Genomic DNA, 17,560 nt, shown 5'->3' with positions numbered 1-17,560 from the left:
TGGCAGTGAATTCTATGGCTTTAGTTTGCATTGGGAGAAATAACGTTATATATTAATAGGCAAGGATATGGGAAAGGAAAAGTCAGGGAAAATTGTGTTAGATAGTCTATAAAGAGGAACACACTTGTAAATTGATTTCATATACTGTACTTGATAGATATTAAACATGGAAGAGATATATTTCATTTAGGGAAAGCTAGGCTCCTGAGAGGCCCACTGCTATGGACTCCATTTGTATGTGAGGTAGTTCGAATCAGCACATCTTTATGGGCAGTTAAGGGATAAAGGCATATGTGTATACATATAAAGAGAGAATTTGAGTTTGTGATTTGCTGCTGCTGGTCTGTTATGGGGGTCATGGGGGTCCTTTGGATAGCAGGGGAGAGGGAATGATTTCATTTGATTACATGTGGTTGTACTTGATGTACAACAAATCCCAGGGGTAAGTGGTGCCATGTTCGACAACAAGTCTAAGCACAAAATTCATGTATGTTTTATTTACACCTTATTACAGCCAGTGTTCCTCATTGGAGAATTGCTCCAAACCCGTTGATTGTGTTGGTTCACCTTTTCTGTGCTTTTCCCAGCTCTCCAATATCATTTCCAAGGTGTAGTGACTAGACTCTAGGACCACACTCCAAATGCACTTGAACCAGTTTTGGAATTATTATACCAGCCATTTTTTATTACAGTTAAGCCCTCCACATTCACTGGGGTTTGGAGTACAAGACCCCACAAAAGTGGGGAAAATACCAATAAAAAATTATTTGTGAATCATCGCGTGACACTGGAGGCTCTGAAGATTCCTGCAGAGCATTTCAATCAAACTAGGGAATAATCAGGTCCATAAAAGTCAAACCTTCTCTTTACAAGTACTTATTTCATTTTCACAGTTTTATAATATAAAGGAAAGGGGGGAAAGGAAGGGAGAAAAAAGGATGGGAGATAGAGAAAAATGATACATTGGTTACAGAGTTTTGTTAGTAAATTAAATCTACACAGGAGTCTATTGTATCACTGGGGGTATGAATGTTATCAAACACCACTACCCCCACCCCTAATAGAAAAGGATTTATAATTAGGGATTTATAGTTTTCCGAGGGCAACAAGCCAGAATGAGATACAACGGCGCTCCTCTTTTGCATAAAACCCCCAGGCCTGCCCATCACCTCCAGGCTCTCTCTCTCTTCTCTATACATTAAATCATCTCACTTTTATTTCTATAAATCCACTAAAACATGTTCTATTTCGCTTCTGGGACAATTTTCTGGATCACTGTGTGTATTTGAATCCAATATTTCCTAGCATGTTTATATGTCCACCACATATGATAGAAGGACCCCACTTGTTGTTTACATTTCCAGCAAATACTGAAGCTCTTTTTATATATCTTACTGGAGGGATTTGATCTGAGATATGGTTGGCATGTATATATATGGTACGATAAAGCCAAGCTAGATTTCAAAAACCATTAAGCTAGACATGCTCTATAACAAATATGGGAGAGATATAAATCAATCTGGGCAACACAATTTAAGGTAGATGTTGACAAGCTGGAATGTGTCCAGAGGAGAGCGACTAAAATGATCAAGGGTCTGGAGAACAAACCCTATGAGGAGCAGCTTAAAGAACTGGGTATGTTTAGTCTGCAGAAGAGAAGGCTGAGGGGAGACATCATAGCCATGTATAAATATGTGAGGGGAAGTCATAGGGAGGAGGGAGCAAGCTTGTTTTCTGCTGCCCTGGAGATTAGGACACGGAACAATGGCTTCAAACTACAGGAAAGGAGATTCCACTTGAACATTAAGAACTGTGAGAACTATTCAGCAGTGAAACTCTCTGCCCCAGAGTGTGGGAGAGGCTCCTTCTTTGGGAGCTTTTAAACAGAGGCTGGATGGCCATCTGTCAGGAGTGCTTTGAATGCAATTTTCCTGCCTCTTGGCAGGGAGTTGGACTGGATAGCCCACAAAGTCTCTTCCAATTCTATGATTGTATGATTAATAGCCATTTCAAAAACGATTGGAATCTAATCATCTGTCATTGGTATAGTTTATTGCTTCCATAGTTTTACATATTCAATCCTTCAAAAGTCAAACCTTCAAATGTGGAGGGTGGCTGTATTTTCGTAATAAGGACCTATTTCTTTTTATTTAGAAAGCGGTTATATACAGTAGAGTCTCACTTATCCAACATAAACGGGCCAGCAGAACGTTGGATAAGCGAATATGTTGGATAATAAGGAGAGATTAAGGAAAAACCTAATAAACATTAAATTAGGTTATGATTTTACAAATTAAGCACCAAAACATCATGTTATACAACAAATTTGACAGAAAAAGTAGTTCAATACACAGTAATGCTATGTAGTAATGACTGTATTTACAAATTTAGCATCAAAATATCATGATGTATTGAAAGCATTGACTACAAAAATGTGTTGGATAATCCAGAACGTTGGATAAGCGAGTGTTGGATAAGTGAGACTCTACTGTAGTTACGTTTCCACTGAATTGTCCAACTCTCACTGTTCCCTAGTCTGTCACCGTCAGACTGGCCAACCAGAATCACTATACACTGGTTACATGAAACCTTGTAAAGCAATTCACTCTCAGTTTTTGATTGTAATTTAACAGTGTTTATAATTTAGTTGGAGCCCTTGGTGGCACAGCAGATTAAACTACTGAGCTGCTGAACTTGCTGACCAAAAGGTTGGCTGTTTGAATCCGGGGAGCAGGGTGAGCTCCCACTGTTAGCCCCAGCTTCTGCCAACCTAGCAGTTCGAAAACATGCAAATGTGAGTAGATCAATAAGTACTGTTCCAGCGGGAAGGTAACGGCGTTCCACACAGTCATGCCGGCCACATGACCTTAGAGGTGTCTATGGACACCTTCAGCTTAGAAATGGAGATGAGTACCAACCCTCAGAGTCGGACACGACTAGACTTAATGTCAGGGGAAAACCTTTAGCTTTCACTACCTTTACCTATAATTCAGTTTTGGGTTTTTTTGGATTATAATGTAACTAACATACAGATGTGACAATGTTATAGTTTATACTTACACTCCATCATTTAGGGACAAGTTGAAAAGCACCTGCCCAAACACAGAACAGATGAAGTGTTTCTATTGGGTTAATGTGAGTTTTCCGAGCTGAATGGTCATGTTGTAGAAGCATTCTCTCCTGACATTTCGCCCACATCTATGGCAGGCATCCTCAGAGGTTGTGAGGTCTGTTGGAAACGAGGCAAGTGGGGTTTATATATCTGTGGAATAATGTCCAGGGTGGGAGAAAGAACTCTTGTCTGTTGGAGGCAGGTGTGAACGCTGCAATTGGCCACCTTGGTTAGCCTTGAATAGCCTTGCAGCTTCAAAGCTTGGCTGCTTCCTGTCTGGGGGAATCTTTTATTGGGAGAATATATTTCTATTGTTAATATCCCTCCATTTGGGGGGCTAGCAATATATCCTTATTTTTCATTTTCCATTCATAAGAAAACCCTCAACACCCTGTGAAATTCTGGGAATTGTAGTTTAGCCAGCGTCCCGCCCTAAACTACAAATCCCAGGAGGTTGCCATGGCAATTAGTGGATTAATAGTGCTGTAACAGTATAATGTGGCCTTTTTTTTCTCCTCCACGCACAGCGATTGAAAAGGCAGAGAATACCCTTTGGTGGGGCAATGCTATCACGGCAGATTTATACATGAAGCCCATGCCAGGCTCAAACAGAGTGATTTATAAGGAAAGGGATAATCCCCACCTTTTCGCCCTCCATTTTCCTTGTCAGGGTCTGCAGTCAAAACGCGCCTGCGCACTCGCGAACCTCGCAGGGAAAGAAAAACAATGAGAACTTCCTTCCATCACTGAAGGGAGCATGCGCACCAGGAAGTCCGGGTGGTAGAGTGTGCGCATGCGCGAGCCGCTGGCAGCCGGGGTGGTTTGTATCAGCTAGTGAGAAGGCGGGAAAGCGGCTCTTTAGGCTTTGGCTATTCAGGCAAGTTGCTGAAGGGTTGGGATGCAGTCAGGACAGTGCTGCTCTGGCTCAATGCCATGGTATCCTGGGATTTGTAGTTTGGTGAGGCCCCAGCACCTTGTGGTAAAACAGCTGAAGACCCTGTAAAACTAGGAGCCTTGTGTACATCTATAGCAGGCCTCAAGCCGGGTTGTTGTGCTATTTCCGGGCTGTATGGCCATGTTCCAGAAGCCTTCTCTCTTGTCTGTTGGAGGCAAGCGTGAATGTTGCAGTTGGCCACCTTGATTAGCATTAACGGCCTTGCCAGTTTCAAGGCCTGGCTGCTTCCTGCCTGGGGGAATCCTTTGTTGGGAGATGTTACCTGGCCCTGATTATTTCCTGTCTGCAATTCCTCTGTTTTCTGAGTGTTGTTCTTTATTTACTGTTCTGATTTTAGAATGTTTAAATACTGGTAGCCAGATGTTTATTTTCCTGATTTCCTCCTTTCTGTTGAAATTGTCCACATGCTTGTGGATTTCAATGGTTTCCTTGCGTAGCCTCACATGATAGTTGTGAAAGTGGTCCAGCATTTCTGTATTCTCAAATAATATGCTGTGTCTAGGTTGGTTCATCAAGTGCTCTGCTATGACTGACTTCTCTGGTTGAGTTAGTCTGCAGTGCCTTTCATATTCCTTGATTCGTGTTTGCGCAATGCTGCGTTTGGTGGTCTCAGTGTAGACTTGTCCACAGCTGCATGGAATATGGTAGACTCCTGCAGAGGTGAGAGGATCCCTGGACCTTCCACAGATACATGAACCTCCCTTGCTTAGTTTTCCAATATACCTCACAACCTCTGAGGATGCCTGCCATAGATGTGGGCGAAACATCAGGAGAGAATGCTTAGAATCATAGAATCATAGAATAGTAGAGTTGGAAGAGACCACATGGGCCATCTAGTCCAACCCCCTGCTAAGAAGCAGGAAATCGCATTCAAAGCACCCCCGACAGATGGCCATCCAGCCTCTGCTTAAAAGCCTCCAAAGAAGGAGCCTCCACCACGGCCCCGGGGAGAGAGTTCCACTGTCGAACAGCTCTCACAGTGAGGAAGTTCTTCCTGATGTTCAGGTGGAATCTCCTTTCCTGTAGTTTGAAGCCATTGTTCCGTGTCCTAGTCTGCAGGGCAGCAGAAAACAAGCTTGCTCCCTCTTCCCTATGACTTCCCTTCACGTATTTGTACATGGCTATCATGTCTCCTCTCAGCCTTCTCTTCTGCAGGCTAAACATGCCCAGCTCTTTAAGCCGCTCCTCATAGGGCTTGTTCTCCAGACCCTTAATCATTTTAGTCGCCCTCCTCTGGACTCTTTCCAGCTTGTCAACATCTCCCTTCAACTGTGGTGCCCAAAATTGGACACAGTATTCCAGGTGTGGTCTGACCAAGGCAGAATAGAGGGGGAGCATAACTTCCCTGGATCTAGACGCTATTCCCCTATTGATGCAGGCCAGAATCCCATTGGCTTTTTTAGCAGCCGCATCACATTGTTGGCTCATGTTTAACTTGTTGTCCACGAGGACTCCAAGGTCTTTTTCGCACACACTGCTGTCAAGCTTCTGGAACATAAGCATACAACTTGGAAAATGCTCAACCCAGTGATTCCGGCCATGAAAGCCTTTGACAACACAAGACCTCAAACCATTGAACAAGCTGGCAAGGACTTCTGGGAGTTGGAGGGCTGCAGGTTGTGCAGGCCTGCTGTACATTGTAGATTTAACACAGTTTGACTCCGGTTTACCTGCCATGGCTCTGCTGCTGCTCAGTTGTTTAGTCGTCTCCGACTCTTCGTGACCTCATGGACCAGTCCACGCCAGAGCTCCCTGTCGGCCGTCACCGCCCCCAGTTCCTTCAAGGTCAACCCAGTCACTTCAAGGATACCGTCCATCCATCTTGCCCTTGGTCAGCCTCTCTTCCTTTTTCTTTCCATTTTCCCCAGCATCATTCTCTTCTCCAAGCTTTCCTGTCTCCTCATGATGTGGCCAAAATACTTCAGCTTTGCCTCTAATATCCTTCCCTCCAGTGAGCAGCCAGGCATTATTTCCTGGAGGATGAACTAGTTGGATCTTCTTGCAGTCCAAGACACTCTCAGGATTTTCCTCCAGCACCAGAGTTCAAAAGCATCTATCCTCCTTCGCTCAGCCTTCCTTATGGTCCAGCTCTCGCATCCATAGGTTACTATGGGGAATACCATTGCTGCTCTGGAATCCTGGAAGTTGTAGTTTGACAAGGCTTTCACTGTCGGTGCCTAACCAAACTACAACTCCCATGAGTCCACAGCACAGAGCCATGGCAGTCACTTTGACTGCATTCATTCTATAATGTGCCAGACTGCATTCATTCTATAATGTGGATACACCCTAAATTTCCTGGTCTTTTATATTTGAACATCGTTGCTCCTGGGTAGAAATTTAGCAAATAAGGGGTCTAAAACTAACTTGAGAAGCCCTGTTCATGAGAGGCTGAAGTTTATAGAGACAGAAATATACAAGATTTCCCCTGCAGCAGATTATCTGACTTAACATTTTCTTCCTATCCTTTACAGATATCTCATCAGAAAGATGTCACAGAGCCGGCGTAGTAGTAAAGGACCTGGCCCTTCTCAGGTATTATCTTATTTATTTATATCCTGCTTTCCTCTCTTAAAAGAAACTGGATAACTACAAACAATACAAGGAAATAGATACTGGTTTGCTATTTTGCATAGATTTTAGATATGATAGGAACATGATTTCTCCCATGCTGGTTGCCAGTGTGATGTTAATGTGTAGCAATAAGAGAGAAGGGAGGAATCTGCCATTGCTTTGAGCAGTGTGCTAGTGCACACTTCTGAATTGTTTTTGCTTGCTTGCTCTTGCCAGTCAAAGATGCTAAATTATAGGGTTGTTGTATGTCTTTCGGGCTGTGTGACCATGTTCCAGAAGTATTCTCTCCTGACGTTTCACCCACATCTATGGCAGGCATCCTCAGAGGTGTGAGGCATGGATAAACTAGACAAGGAAAGGAAAAAATATATATCTGTGGAGAGTCCAGGGTGTGACAAGAGTCCTTTGTCAGTTGGAAGCCAGCATTAATGTTTAAATTAATCACCCTAATTAGCATTGGAAAGGTTTGTCTCTTGCCTGGGGGGCATCCTTTGTTCAGTCATTAGCCATCCTTGGGGCTCCTCTGCCCTCAGAGTGTTGGTTCCCATCTACTGTTTTGATTTTAGAGTTTTTTAAACTCTAAAACTCTATCATGTCAGACTACACAGATAAGCTATTGAAATCCACAAGCATGTGGACAACTTCAACAGAAAGGAGGAAACCATGAAAACGAACAAAATCTGGCTACCAGTATTAAAAAAAACTCTAAAATCAAAACAGTAGAGGGGAACCAACACTCTGAGGGCATAGGAGCCCCAAGGACGGTAGGTATCTCCCTGAGATGTAAGATATGCCAGTTAATAACTTCAGATTTTTGTTATAAAATATTTTGAATTCACTCAACTAGTTTCATCTGGATGTCACAAAACGTGTGAGCAACAGGCTAGATTTGCTTTCTCCATATTAGGGTCACATCTGTTCAAAACATTAATGCTTCACATGTTTATTCCGAAATAAATGTGTTCAGTACTTTCGTGTCAGCATGAAGGAAATTCCTATCTTGGTAGTAGATAGTTTAGATCAAGGTTTGGAATTTTTGACCCTTCAGATCTTTGGATATTTCCTGTTTGGCCTGGCCAGTGGTGAGGTATAAACATGGGAGTGGCAATTCATCAACATTTGGAGGGCTGAATACTCCTCACCCCAAGCTAGACAGAGGATGCACCTGAACTGTAAACGTAATACAGTTTGACACCAGATTTTATTGCCATGGCTCAATGCCATGAAATCATAGGAGTGGTAGTTTGGTGGGGTACCAGCACTATGTGGCAGCAACAGTGAAGACCTTGTATAGCCACATGATTCCATAGCATTGAGTTAATGCAATTAAAATGATGTCAAACTGCATTAATTCTACAATGTAGATGCAGCCAGAGAGAGAGTGTGTGTGTTCCCCCAGATGGTAGGGAAAGATCAGAGCAGGCATATGTTTTTTTATAAAAAAATCTTTTATTTCCCCAGGTACAGTCCATGGATGTAGATGAAGAATACACATTGACTCAAACTCAGACATCCAGCCAAGTGCAGCGCAACTTGGAACGACGGTCGCAGAATCAAGTAGAACATAAAGTGAGAGAGAATTTGCTTTCAGGGCCTTTGTTTAATGCAGGCCACTTCAACCTTCAGCCCTCCAGGTGTTTCAGCCTCCAACTCCCAGAAGCCCTAGAGGGCTGCAGGTAGAAGAGGCCCGGTTTAACTAGTTGCAGTCTGGACTGAAATTGCATTGCTTAAAAATATTACAAAATAAACAATGTAACTTACATAAAGTTGAAACAGATTTCCATATTTTATTCCTGACTTCAAAGTTATGAGAGTGTTAAGAACACTTAAAGCAGTGCTCTTCGGCTTCTGATATTTCAGTAGGCATTGGCCACACACTTTTAATCATATCTTTGCAGCCATAACACTAGAAAACAACTGTTATATTTTTTAAAATGCTGGGAGAAACAAGAAATATTATTCTATTCAGCACTGCAACATGTGTGTGACTCTGTCTTCATTTTTACAGGTAAGCGAGTTAGTACAATTTCTCCTAGTCAAAGATCAGAAGAAAATCCCTATTAAAAGGGCAGGTAAGAACAGGACTGATTTAAATTTTATTTCATTTTTATCACCCTAGAAAATAATTCTATTTCTAAAGTTATATCAAATAGATTTGCATATGCCTCTCTTGCATTGATTCAGCTTGCAAGGTCCAGTTTTTCAAAGAATATAAGGCCTTTTAGCAAAGACTTATGTGTTTCATTGGAAAATGGTGGAAGAGAAAGTGTAATGGGGTTAGATGGAGGAAGATAGGGCATCTCCAAAAGCTAGTGAATGTTTTGCCCAGCTCTGTCTAGTTTCTGATTCCAGACTTTGGTCTCATATTTCCAAACCCTACAACCATGAGCACTGCAACCTTGGCTTAAATAAGATGTCTGCCCACTTAATCAGTCTGTGTTTGTTCTGGGTACAACCCCCCCCCCCCCAAACATTTTTCATTCTGTGTTGTTGAAGGCTTTCATGGCCGGGATCACAGGGTTGTTGTATGTTTTCCGAGCTGTATGGCCATGTTCTAGAAGTATTCTCTCCTGACGTTTCGCCCACATCTATGGCAGGCATCCTCAGGTTGTGAGGTATGGAGAAACTCAGCAAGGAAGGTTTATATATATATATACTAGCTGTGCCCGGCCACGCGTTGCTGTGGCGAAGAATGGTGGTATGGGAAATAAAGTATTGAGGAATTGGTGGTAGTTAAGGTAAAGGGTAAACGTTTTCCCCTGACGTTAAGTCCAGTCATGTCTGATTCTGGGGGTTGGTGCTCATCTCCATTTCTAAGCCGAAGAGCCGGCGTTGTCCGTAGACTCCTCCAAGGTCATGTGGGATGACTACATGGAGCAGCGTTACCTTCCCACCGGAGCAGTACCTATTGATGCACTCACATTTACATGTTTTTGAACTTCTGGGTTGGCAGAAGCTGGGGCTAACAGTGGGGGCTCTGTCAGTTCCCCCAATTCAAACCTGCGGCCTTTCGGTCCAGAAGTTCAGCAGCTCAGCGCTTTAACATGCTGTGCCATCAGGGGACATTATTTCCTAAAGGTTGTGAATATACAATATTTCTGATTGGTTTTTTTTGTCTGTTGGAGGCAAGTATGAATGCTGCAATTAGGAAAAATGATTAGGATGTAATGGCCTTGCAGATTTAAAGCCTAGCTGTTTCCTCCCTGAGTGATTTTTTTGTTGGGAGGTGTTAGCTGGCCCTGATTGTTTCCTGTCTGGAATTACCTTGTTTTCAGAGTGGTGTTGTTTGCGATATTTTATATGCTTCTACTGTCTGTGGCCCTGAGAAAACAGAGGATTGGCCAGACTTTGATGATGGGAATCCTTTGTTGGGAGGTGTTAGCTGGCCCTGATTGTTTTCTGTGTGGAATTCCCCTATTTTCAGAGTGTTGTTCTTTATTTAGTGTTCTGATTTTAGAGATTGTATTGTTCTGTTTTATTATACCACATTAATTTTTATATATTCTGATTTTAGTGTTTTTGAATACTTGGAGCCAGATTGTATTCATTTTCATGGTTGACCGCAACACAATAATAATAATAATAATAATAGTAATAATAATAATAATAGTAAGGATAGTAATGATAGTAATAATAATGACTTTGGTAATACATAGTGCTTCACTGCCTTCTCAGCTTCCTTTCTGGAAGAATCCTTTCTTGGGAGGTGTTAGCTGGCCCTGATTGTTTCCTTTGTGGAATTTCCAATTTCCTTGCTTTATTTACTTTCTTTATTTCTTTATTTCTTTATTACTGTCCTGGTTTTAGAGATTATATTGTTCTGCATTATTCTATCCTAGAAATTATTTCATATCAAAGTAGAATCTCACTTATCCAACATTCGATTATACAATGTTCTGGATTATCCAACACAGTCTGCCTTTTCATAATCAATGTTTTTGTAGTCAATGTTTCAAATTCATTGTGATATTTTACTGGTAAATTTGTAAATACAGTACAGTAGAATCTCACTTATCCAACATAAGTGGGCTGGCAAAATGTTGGATAACCGAATATGTTGGATAATAAGGAGGCATTAAGGAAAAGCCTATTAAATATCAAATTAGGTTATGATTTTACAAATGAAACACCAAAACATCATGTTAGACAACAAATTTGGCAGAAAAAGTAGTTCAATACGCAGTAATGCTATGTAGTAATTACTGTATTTATGAATTTAGCAATATATCATGATATATTGAAAACATTGACTACAAAAATGCGTTGGATAATCCAGAACGTTGGATAAGCGAGTGTTGGATAAGTGAGACTCTACTGTAATTACTACATAGCATTACTGCGCATGGAACTACCTTTTCTGTCAAATTTGTTGTATAATATGATGTTTTGGTGCTTAATTTGTATAACGATTACCTAATTTGATGTTTAATTGGCTTTTCCTGAATCCCTTCTTATTATCCAACATATTCACTTATCCTGCCGGCCTGTTTACGTTGGATAAGTGAGACTCTACTGTATATTTCTAATCTTATATTATCTGCTCAGAACTGGATTATCTGAGGCCCCTTCTTCACAGCTGTATAAAATGCACACTGAAGTGGATTATATGGTAGTGCGGAGTCAAGATAATCCAGTGTAAAGCAGATAATATAAGATTATAAATGGGTTATATAGCTGTGTGGAAGGGCCATGAGTCTACACTGCCATATAATCCAGTGCAAATTAGATAATCTGTGGAAGAAGACTCAGTGAGGCCTAAATCTGCCTGTCCCCTAACTGAAACCTGGCTGTCCCTTGGCTAGTTGCTAGGCAACTAAGTGGGCAGAGATTAGCCCTCTAAACTGGCAGCAATTGGATAAAAAAAATATTGCTCTCCCTCTAATTAGGACTTTATTTTTCTTTTCTTTTTGTTGTATCAACCTTGAGGCGTGGATGATGGGTTGTGTTGTCAAATTTTGAGGTTGGGGGGCCTGTATTTTTGTTGTTTTGTGAATTGCCGTGATGCCATCACTCTTTTATATATATAGATCTGTGGGAAGTCCAGGGTGAGGGAAGAATTCTTGTCAGTTGGAGGCCAGCGTGAATGTTGCAGTTAATCACCCTAATTTGCATTGAATGGCTTCATCTACTGGCTACTTTCTGCCTGGCCACATTCTGTCTGCAGTATTATTGTTGTATAGCTTCAAGTTGTTTCTGATTTATGGCGATCCTATGGTGAAATTATCACAAAGTCTTCTGGGGCTAAGTGTGTGACGCACGTAAGGTCACCCATTGCAGTCTCTCAAGACACTCCTGACACAAAAAAATTTAACCATTCTGTTTCCATGGCCAAGCGGGGAATCACACCCAGGTCTCCAGAATTGTAGTCCAGTTCTCAAACCACTACCAAATGGTTCTAATCATAACCCTCTTATCTCATTACAGATATTCTAAAACATGTCATTAAAGACTATAAGGACATTTTCCCTGAGATTCTGAAACGTGCCAACAACATTTTTCAGCAGGTGATGAAGGAAGCAGAAACACAGGGTTTCTGTATTGACATGGGGTTCTGATAAGAGCAAGCTTTAAGAAACTGTAAAGAAAAGGTCACTGTGATATATGCCAAGGGCAGATTGATTGCTCTAGTGTTCAGTTACCTTTGGCCAAGAGCAGGAATCATGTCCTCTAGATCGTGTTGGACTGTAACCCCCAGCAGCCTTTTCCAGCATTGCCAGTGGTAAGAAATGCTAGGAAGTGCAGTTCAGCAATCACACAACTGTGGTAATGAAACATGTAGGCCTGTGGCAGTCAGTTTTTGTGGGATGCTCTGGCTTGTCTTAAATGTAGATAAGAACAAAATTGTGAGTCTTTTGCATAAATTGTCTACCTCTCTTTTTCTGGGATTTTTAATTTGTTAAATTAAAATTATAGGCAATCTAGATCTATATCCAGGTCATTGGTGTCTTGCAAGGCAGATCCCATATATAGCAACCCAATTTCTGTCTTATCTGTGAATGAAGTAACATATGCAATCTGTGCCTGGTTGTACTTTCTCATTGAAAGATGGGGAGGGCATTTTAGATTCTATTCTGAATGTATTCAAATACTATGTTTTACAGGTATTCGGCTTGGAGCTGGTGGAAGTTGATCCAAAGAATCACAGCTACATCCTGATCAGTAAATTGCCACCATTGCAAGATGACGGCATGAAAGAGTAAGGAGGAGAGCAGTGGGGCAGCAGCATGTTTTATAGAATCATAGAATAATAGAGTTGGAAGAGACCTCATGGGCCATCCAGTCCAACCTCCTGCCAAGAAACAGGAAAATCACATTCAAAGCACCCCTGACAGATGGCCATCCAGTCTCTGCTTAAAAGCCTCCAAAGAAGGAGCCTCCGCTACACTCCGGGGCAGAGAGTTCCACTGTCGAACAGCCCTCACAGTGAGGAAGTTCTTCCTAATGTTCAGGTGGAATCTCCTTTCCTGTAGTTTAAAGCCATTGTTCCACGTCCTAGTCTCTAGGGCAGCAGTTTGGCATTTACTAAAACAGAAATGAAGTACTGCACAAAGAATAACCAAAGTCCCAGCAAGCACACATCCAAGTATGTTTGTTATTACAAAAACAACATTTCTCCCTAAAAGTCTATAACATTTATTTCTTTCCCGCTGCACTAGGAACTTTCAGAACTCAAAAGAGATTCAAACACAGAGGTGGTCCGCCTCCTTCTCCAAGTTTAGGAGGAGGTCCAGGACATCCAAATTGGGCTGTGCACTGCTTCTTAAATAGTGGGATCTGACCCTCAATCTGATCTTCTTAGCTCAATGTTGGGGTCCCCCCAAATTTTTTCTGAACATCACCTAGTGGTGGTTTTAGACATTTACATGAATCTGTTCTGCAGTGTTTACAGTAGACTTTGCAGAGGATGCTTCAACTGTACTTCATAAAAAGGAAGATCAGCCTGTTTAGCAAGCCTTTAAAATGCTGATTTGTTATCAGTAAATGTTTGATTTGCATATCTATTTTATGTACCTATATACGTGGGGTTGCATAAAATTTTTCAGACGAAAAGGGATCCTGAATGGAAAACTTTAAGAAGCCCTATTTTAAACAAGCACTCTGAAGAGGAGTTCAGCAGAAAGAACATGTTTGCAGCTAGGACTCTGGTCCTCTTTCCTCCACTTCTCCTCCACTGATGAACGGGCATGGTCATCTCTAAGGCTTACCATGGTTTTTCTTCCCTTAGCTATGCGCATGGTTGGGGCACACTTAATCCCTAGTTGTCTCTTGATATATTTACAAACATCCTTCTTGTTTCACTAAGCCAGTGTTTCTCAAACTGTGCTCTTCCAGGTGTTTTGGACTTCAGTTCCCAGAAATCCCAGCCAGCTTACTAGGTGTTAGGAATTGTGGGAGCTGAAGTCCAAAACATCTGGAGGAGCACAGTTTGAGAACCACTGCAGCAAGCAATGGCCTCATCAGACAGAACCTTGGAGTTACTGTACTGAGATAAATTGAAGTAGAAGCAAAAGAGTAGCCCTACCTACTGCCCTGTGGTTCCTGGCCCTAGAAAACTAGTTTTCTCTCTTGGTTTTCTCCCCCTCAAACACCACCATTATTTAATTTGTTCATGGGGTTTTTGTGTCAAGTGTGGTCCAGATCTGTCATTTGGGGCTGGGGGTTAAAATGCTCCCTAGATGCAGAGTGCACTACAACTCCTACCATGCAGTCCCCCTAAACCCCTCCAGTACATTGTGTTGGTCACGTAGGGTTTATATGCCAAGTTTGGTCCAGATCCATCATTGGTGGGGATCCCAGGGCTTTGGGGAAAATATTGGATCATTCCCCCAAATCCATCGCCCACAAATATACATATAAATGTTTACTTCTATTATATCTATAGATTGTATGATGCTTTTCAACAAAGTTAAAAGTAGTTGTTTAATGTGAACGATTGCTTCTCAAATGGTAACCCTAGCCCTTCTCACATCACCAAATCCAGTGGATTTTTTTAAAATGTAGAAGCTTGATTCTCTTCTTTTCTTCCAGAGATGAAAATACCCCCAAGATGGGCCTCCTCATAATCATTCTCAGCCTTATTTATATGAAGGGCAATGTTGTCAAAGACTGTAAGTTTCAACCGTACTTTCTTCATTTCATTTCCTTTTTAGTCTCACTTGTCAACTTTTAATTTTTTCCCTCCCCATCCAGCTGTTGTTTGGGAGATGCTAAGGAGACTGCAGGTTGAATGCTCTGGGTATGTATTAGCAAGTTTGAGAAAAGTTGGGGTTGGGATGGAGGTGAAAAGTGTGGATGCACCTTACCCATAGATCTAAACTGGAACGCATCCATCTATGGGTGCGTTGGGGAGAATTATATTAGGAGATGGGGAAGCAATTCTGGTGCTGTGTAGCTTGGAAAAAAGATCACATTTTCTTTTTTTCAAGGAGAAAACACAAGATCTTTGGTGATGTGAAGAAACTGGTGACAGAGGAATTTGTCAAACAGAAGTGAGTACATCTCACAAAGCCTTCTGTGTTTAACGGTAGTACATTACTATAATTCTATCAGCCTTGTCCAGCATAGCCAAAAGTGACGGATGCTAGGAATGTGAATTCAACAACTTCTGGAGGATTGTGCATACCGTCCCCCTTCTACAAGAGAAATGGGTAGTGTTAATTTAAGAGTGTTGGGCAGTAGAAATTCAGAACTCATTGTACTGCTCTATATCATTTTTCTTTTTCCAATGGCTAAAATGTATTGGAGAATCAACAACAGGCATGTCATTCTAAAGAAAAGACGTGGGATTAAAATGTAGGATGCTGGAGAGCTAGCCTCTGTCACTCTATCCTCGTTCAGTAGCTGAAACTTTTATCAGTTTCCTTGCTAAGCCATAAATGAAAACTGGATTTTCTGTTTTATGTAGCACTAACTTTGCCCGGCCACGCGTTGCTGTGGCTTATGCTTTCAGAGTGTTGCTCTTTATTTACTGTCCTGATTTTAGAGATTATATTGTTCTGTATTATTATTAATCGCTTTGAATGCGATTTCCTGCTTCTTGGCAGAATGGGGTTGGACTGGATGGCCCATGAGGTCTCTTCCAACTCTACTATTCTATGATTCTATGATTCTATATCACAGTAATTATTACATATTATATTTATAATCTTATATTATCTGCTTAGAACTGGATTATATGAGGCCCCTTCTTCACAGCTGTATAAAATGCACACTGAAGTGGATTATATGGCAGTGTGGAATCCAGATAATCCAGTGCAAAGCAGATAATATAAGACTATAAATGGGATAAATAGCTGTGTGGAAGGGCCTTGAGTCTACACTGCCATATAATCCAGTGCAAATTAGATAATCTGTGGAACAGGCCGAGGCCTAAGTCTGCCTGTCCCCTGGGCTGAGTTGGTTACTAGGAGACCAAGTGGGCAGAGATTAGTTCTCTAACTGGTAGCAATTGGATAAAAACAATTATTGCTCTCCCTCTAATTAGGATTTTATTTTTATTTTATTTTTGTTGTATCAACCTAGAGGCGTGGATGATGGGTTGTGTTGTCAAATTTCGAGGTTGGGGGGCCTGTAGTTTTGTTGTTTAGTTGATCGCCGTGATGCCATCACTCATTTATATATATAGATTGAACAACTAAGGGCTGGATATGCCCAGACTAAGATACCGATGGTCAAAGGAGCCTGAAATCTTTAGTATGTCCTGCACATATGGCTTAAAAACATGCCCTAACAGTTTGTTATATACGATTGGTGAATTCTGGTGGTTCATTTTAGAAGGCTTGTAAGACTGCTTCCTCTGTTTAAAATGATACCAAATGGTTTTCAGCTGGACAAATGTTCTGCTTCTGTTCTCCTGATTGGGCGATGGCTTGTTTTTACAAAGGAATGTGGCAGTGACCAACTAGTTATCACTTTCCAGGTACCTGGAGTACATTCGCCTCCCACACACAGATCCACTGGAGCATGAGTTCAGATGGGGATCTCGAGCTGCTAAAGAGCTATCTAAGAGGCAGATCCTACAGTTTGTTGCAAAGGTATTGATCAGCTACTTTAGGATAACAGACAATCAAGGAAAGGATTTAACCACAGTTCTTTCTCTTTAAATCAAGAAGCTCTGGTAGAGTTTGCCATGTGGTTGTAGTCAAAATCTCTGCCAAGTCTCTGCTTGTAAAAGATCCAAAGTATCTGCATGAAGAAAGTGCAGATTCTAGAGCCAGGATTCACTGAATAAATTTGCTTACATTTATAAATTTGGTCCTCAGAGCTAGCTTGGTCTAGTGGTTTGAGCAGTGGACTACAGTTCTTGAGATCAGATTCAGACATAGAAATCCACTGATAGGGCTGCCATAAGTTGAAAACAAGGAAACAACATTTTTGGTATTTTACATTGATGCACCCTTCTCAGAGGTGTTTAGTTGGCAGAATGAAAAAAGGTGGAGATATGAATGTTCTCAACCTGAAGTCCCCAGATGTTTTTGGCCTATAACTCCCAGAAATCCCAGCCAGTTTATCAGTTGTCAGGATTTCTGGGAGTTGAAAGCCAGAAACATCTGGGGACCCCAGGTTGAGAACCACTGGTCTAGATGGTCAGCCTTCACTAATTTGACAGTGTATTGACAGTACTTCAGTGCTTTTCTCAACATCTGAATATATGCAAACTTTTTCAGCTTAGAAATTGGTAATTAGCCCTCCCCCCTCTAAAAATGCAACCTTTGTGGGATCTTAAACTGTGCACAGTCTAACAGATTCCGTATTGTTGTGGCATCAGCATAGATTTGCAGCCTGAGCCTTTTGCTTACAGTTTCCCCGGTCTCCTCCATTATGCTGGTGGCTTCAATGCAAATGTCAAAGGGATTGTTATGGACTCTATTCTTTTCCACTCTGGGTTTTTCAAATTGTGCTCTTATTTTTCTACCTTA

At 41.5% G+C, this 17,560-nt stretch overlaps 2 protein-coding genes across 7 annotated transcripts in view; one reads left to right on the top strand and one right to left on the bottom strand.

The window, feature by feature from the left end:
• The window catches only part of itih6 (inter-alpha-trypsin inhibitor heavy chain family member 6), a 50,893-nt gene extending 47,025 nt beyond the window's left edge, over positions 1 to 3,868 (bottom strand). For 3 of the 4 annotated variants that reach the window (XM_062971181.1, XM_062971180.1, XM_062971182.1), the window contains exon 1: positions 3,756 to 3,868. The gene's annotated coding sequence lies outside the window, so the exon portion shown is untranslated. The remainder of the gene's footprint in view (positions 1 to 3,755) is intronic. The other variant, XM_062971183.1, reaches the window with a different exon arrangement.
• The window catches only part of LOC100567306 (non-structural maintenance of chromosomes element 3 homolog), a 38,808-nt gene that overhangs the window by 20,866 nt on the left and 382 nt on the right, over positions 1 to 17,560 (top strand). For 2 of the 3 annotated variants that reach the window (XM_008122716.3, XM_062971187.1), the window contains exons 2-10: positions 6,542 to 6,602; positions 8,103 to 8,210; positions 8,650 to 8,713; positions 12,066 to 12,145; positions 12,743 to 12,837; positions 14,670 to 14,749; positions 14,832 to 14,877; positions 15,068 to 15,130; positions 16,561 to 16,675. In XM_008122716.3, coding sequence (XP_008120923.2) covers positions 6,558 to 6,602; positions 8,103 to 8,210; positions 8,650 to 8,713; positions 12,066 to 12,145; positions 12,743 to 12,837; positions 14,670 to 14,749; positions 14,832 to 14,877; positions 15,068 to 15,130; positions 16,561 to 16,675 — 696 coding nt within the window. In that variant the 5' untranslated portion in view covers positions 6,542 to 6,557. Of the gene's footprint in view, positions 1 to 3,896; positions 3,990 to 6,541; positions 6,603 to 8,102; positions 8,211 to 8,649; positions 8,714 to 12,065; positions 12,146 to 12,742; positions 12,838 to 14,669; positions 14,750 to 14,831; positions 14,878 to 15,067; positions 15,131 to 16,560; positions 16,676 to 17,560 lie in introns of those variants that run through there. The other variant, XM_008122709.3, reaches the window with a different exon arrangement.

This window comes from Anolis carolinensis, chromosome 2 (assembly GCF_035594765.1).
Source record: "Anolis carolinensis isolate JA03-04 chromosome 2, rAnoCar3.1.pri, whole genome shotgun sequence".
Classification (NCBI taxonomy): Eukaryota; Metazoa; Chordata; class Lepidosauria; order Squamata; family Dactyloidae; genus Anolis; species Anolis carolinensis.
Note: the sequence above shows the minus strand (reverse complement) of the source record. Positions and strands in the feature narration are given on the sequence as shown.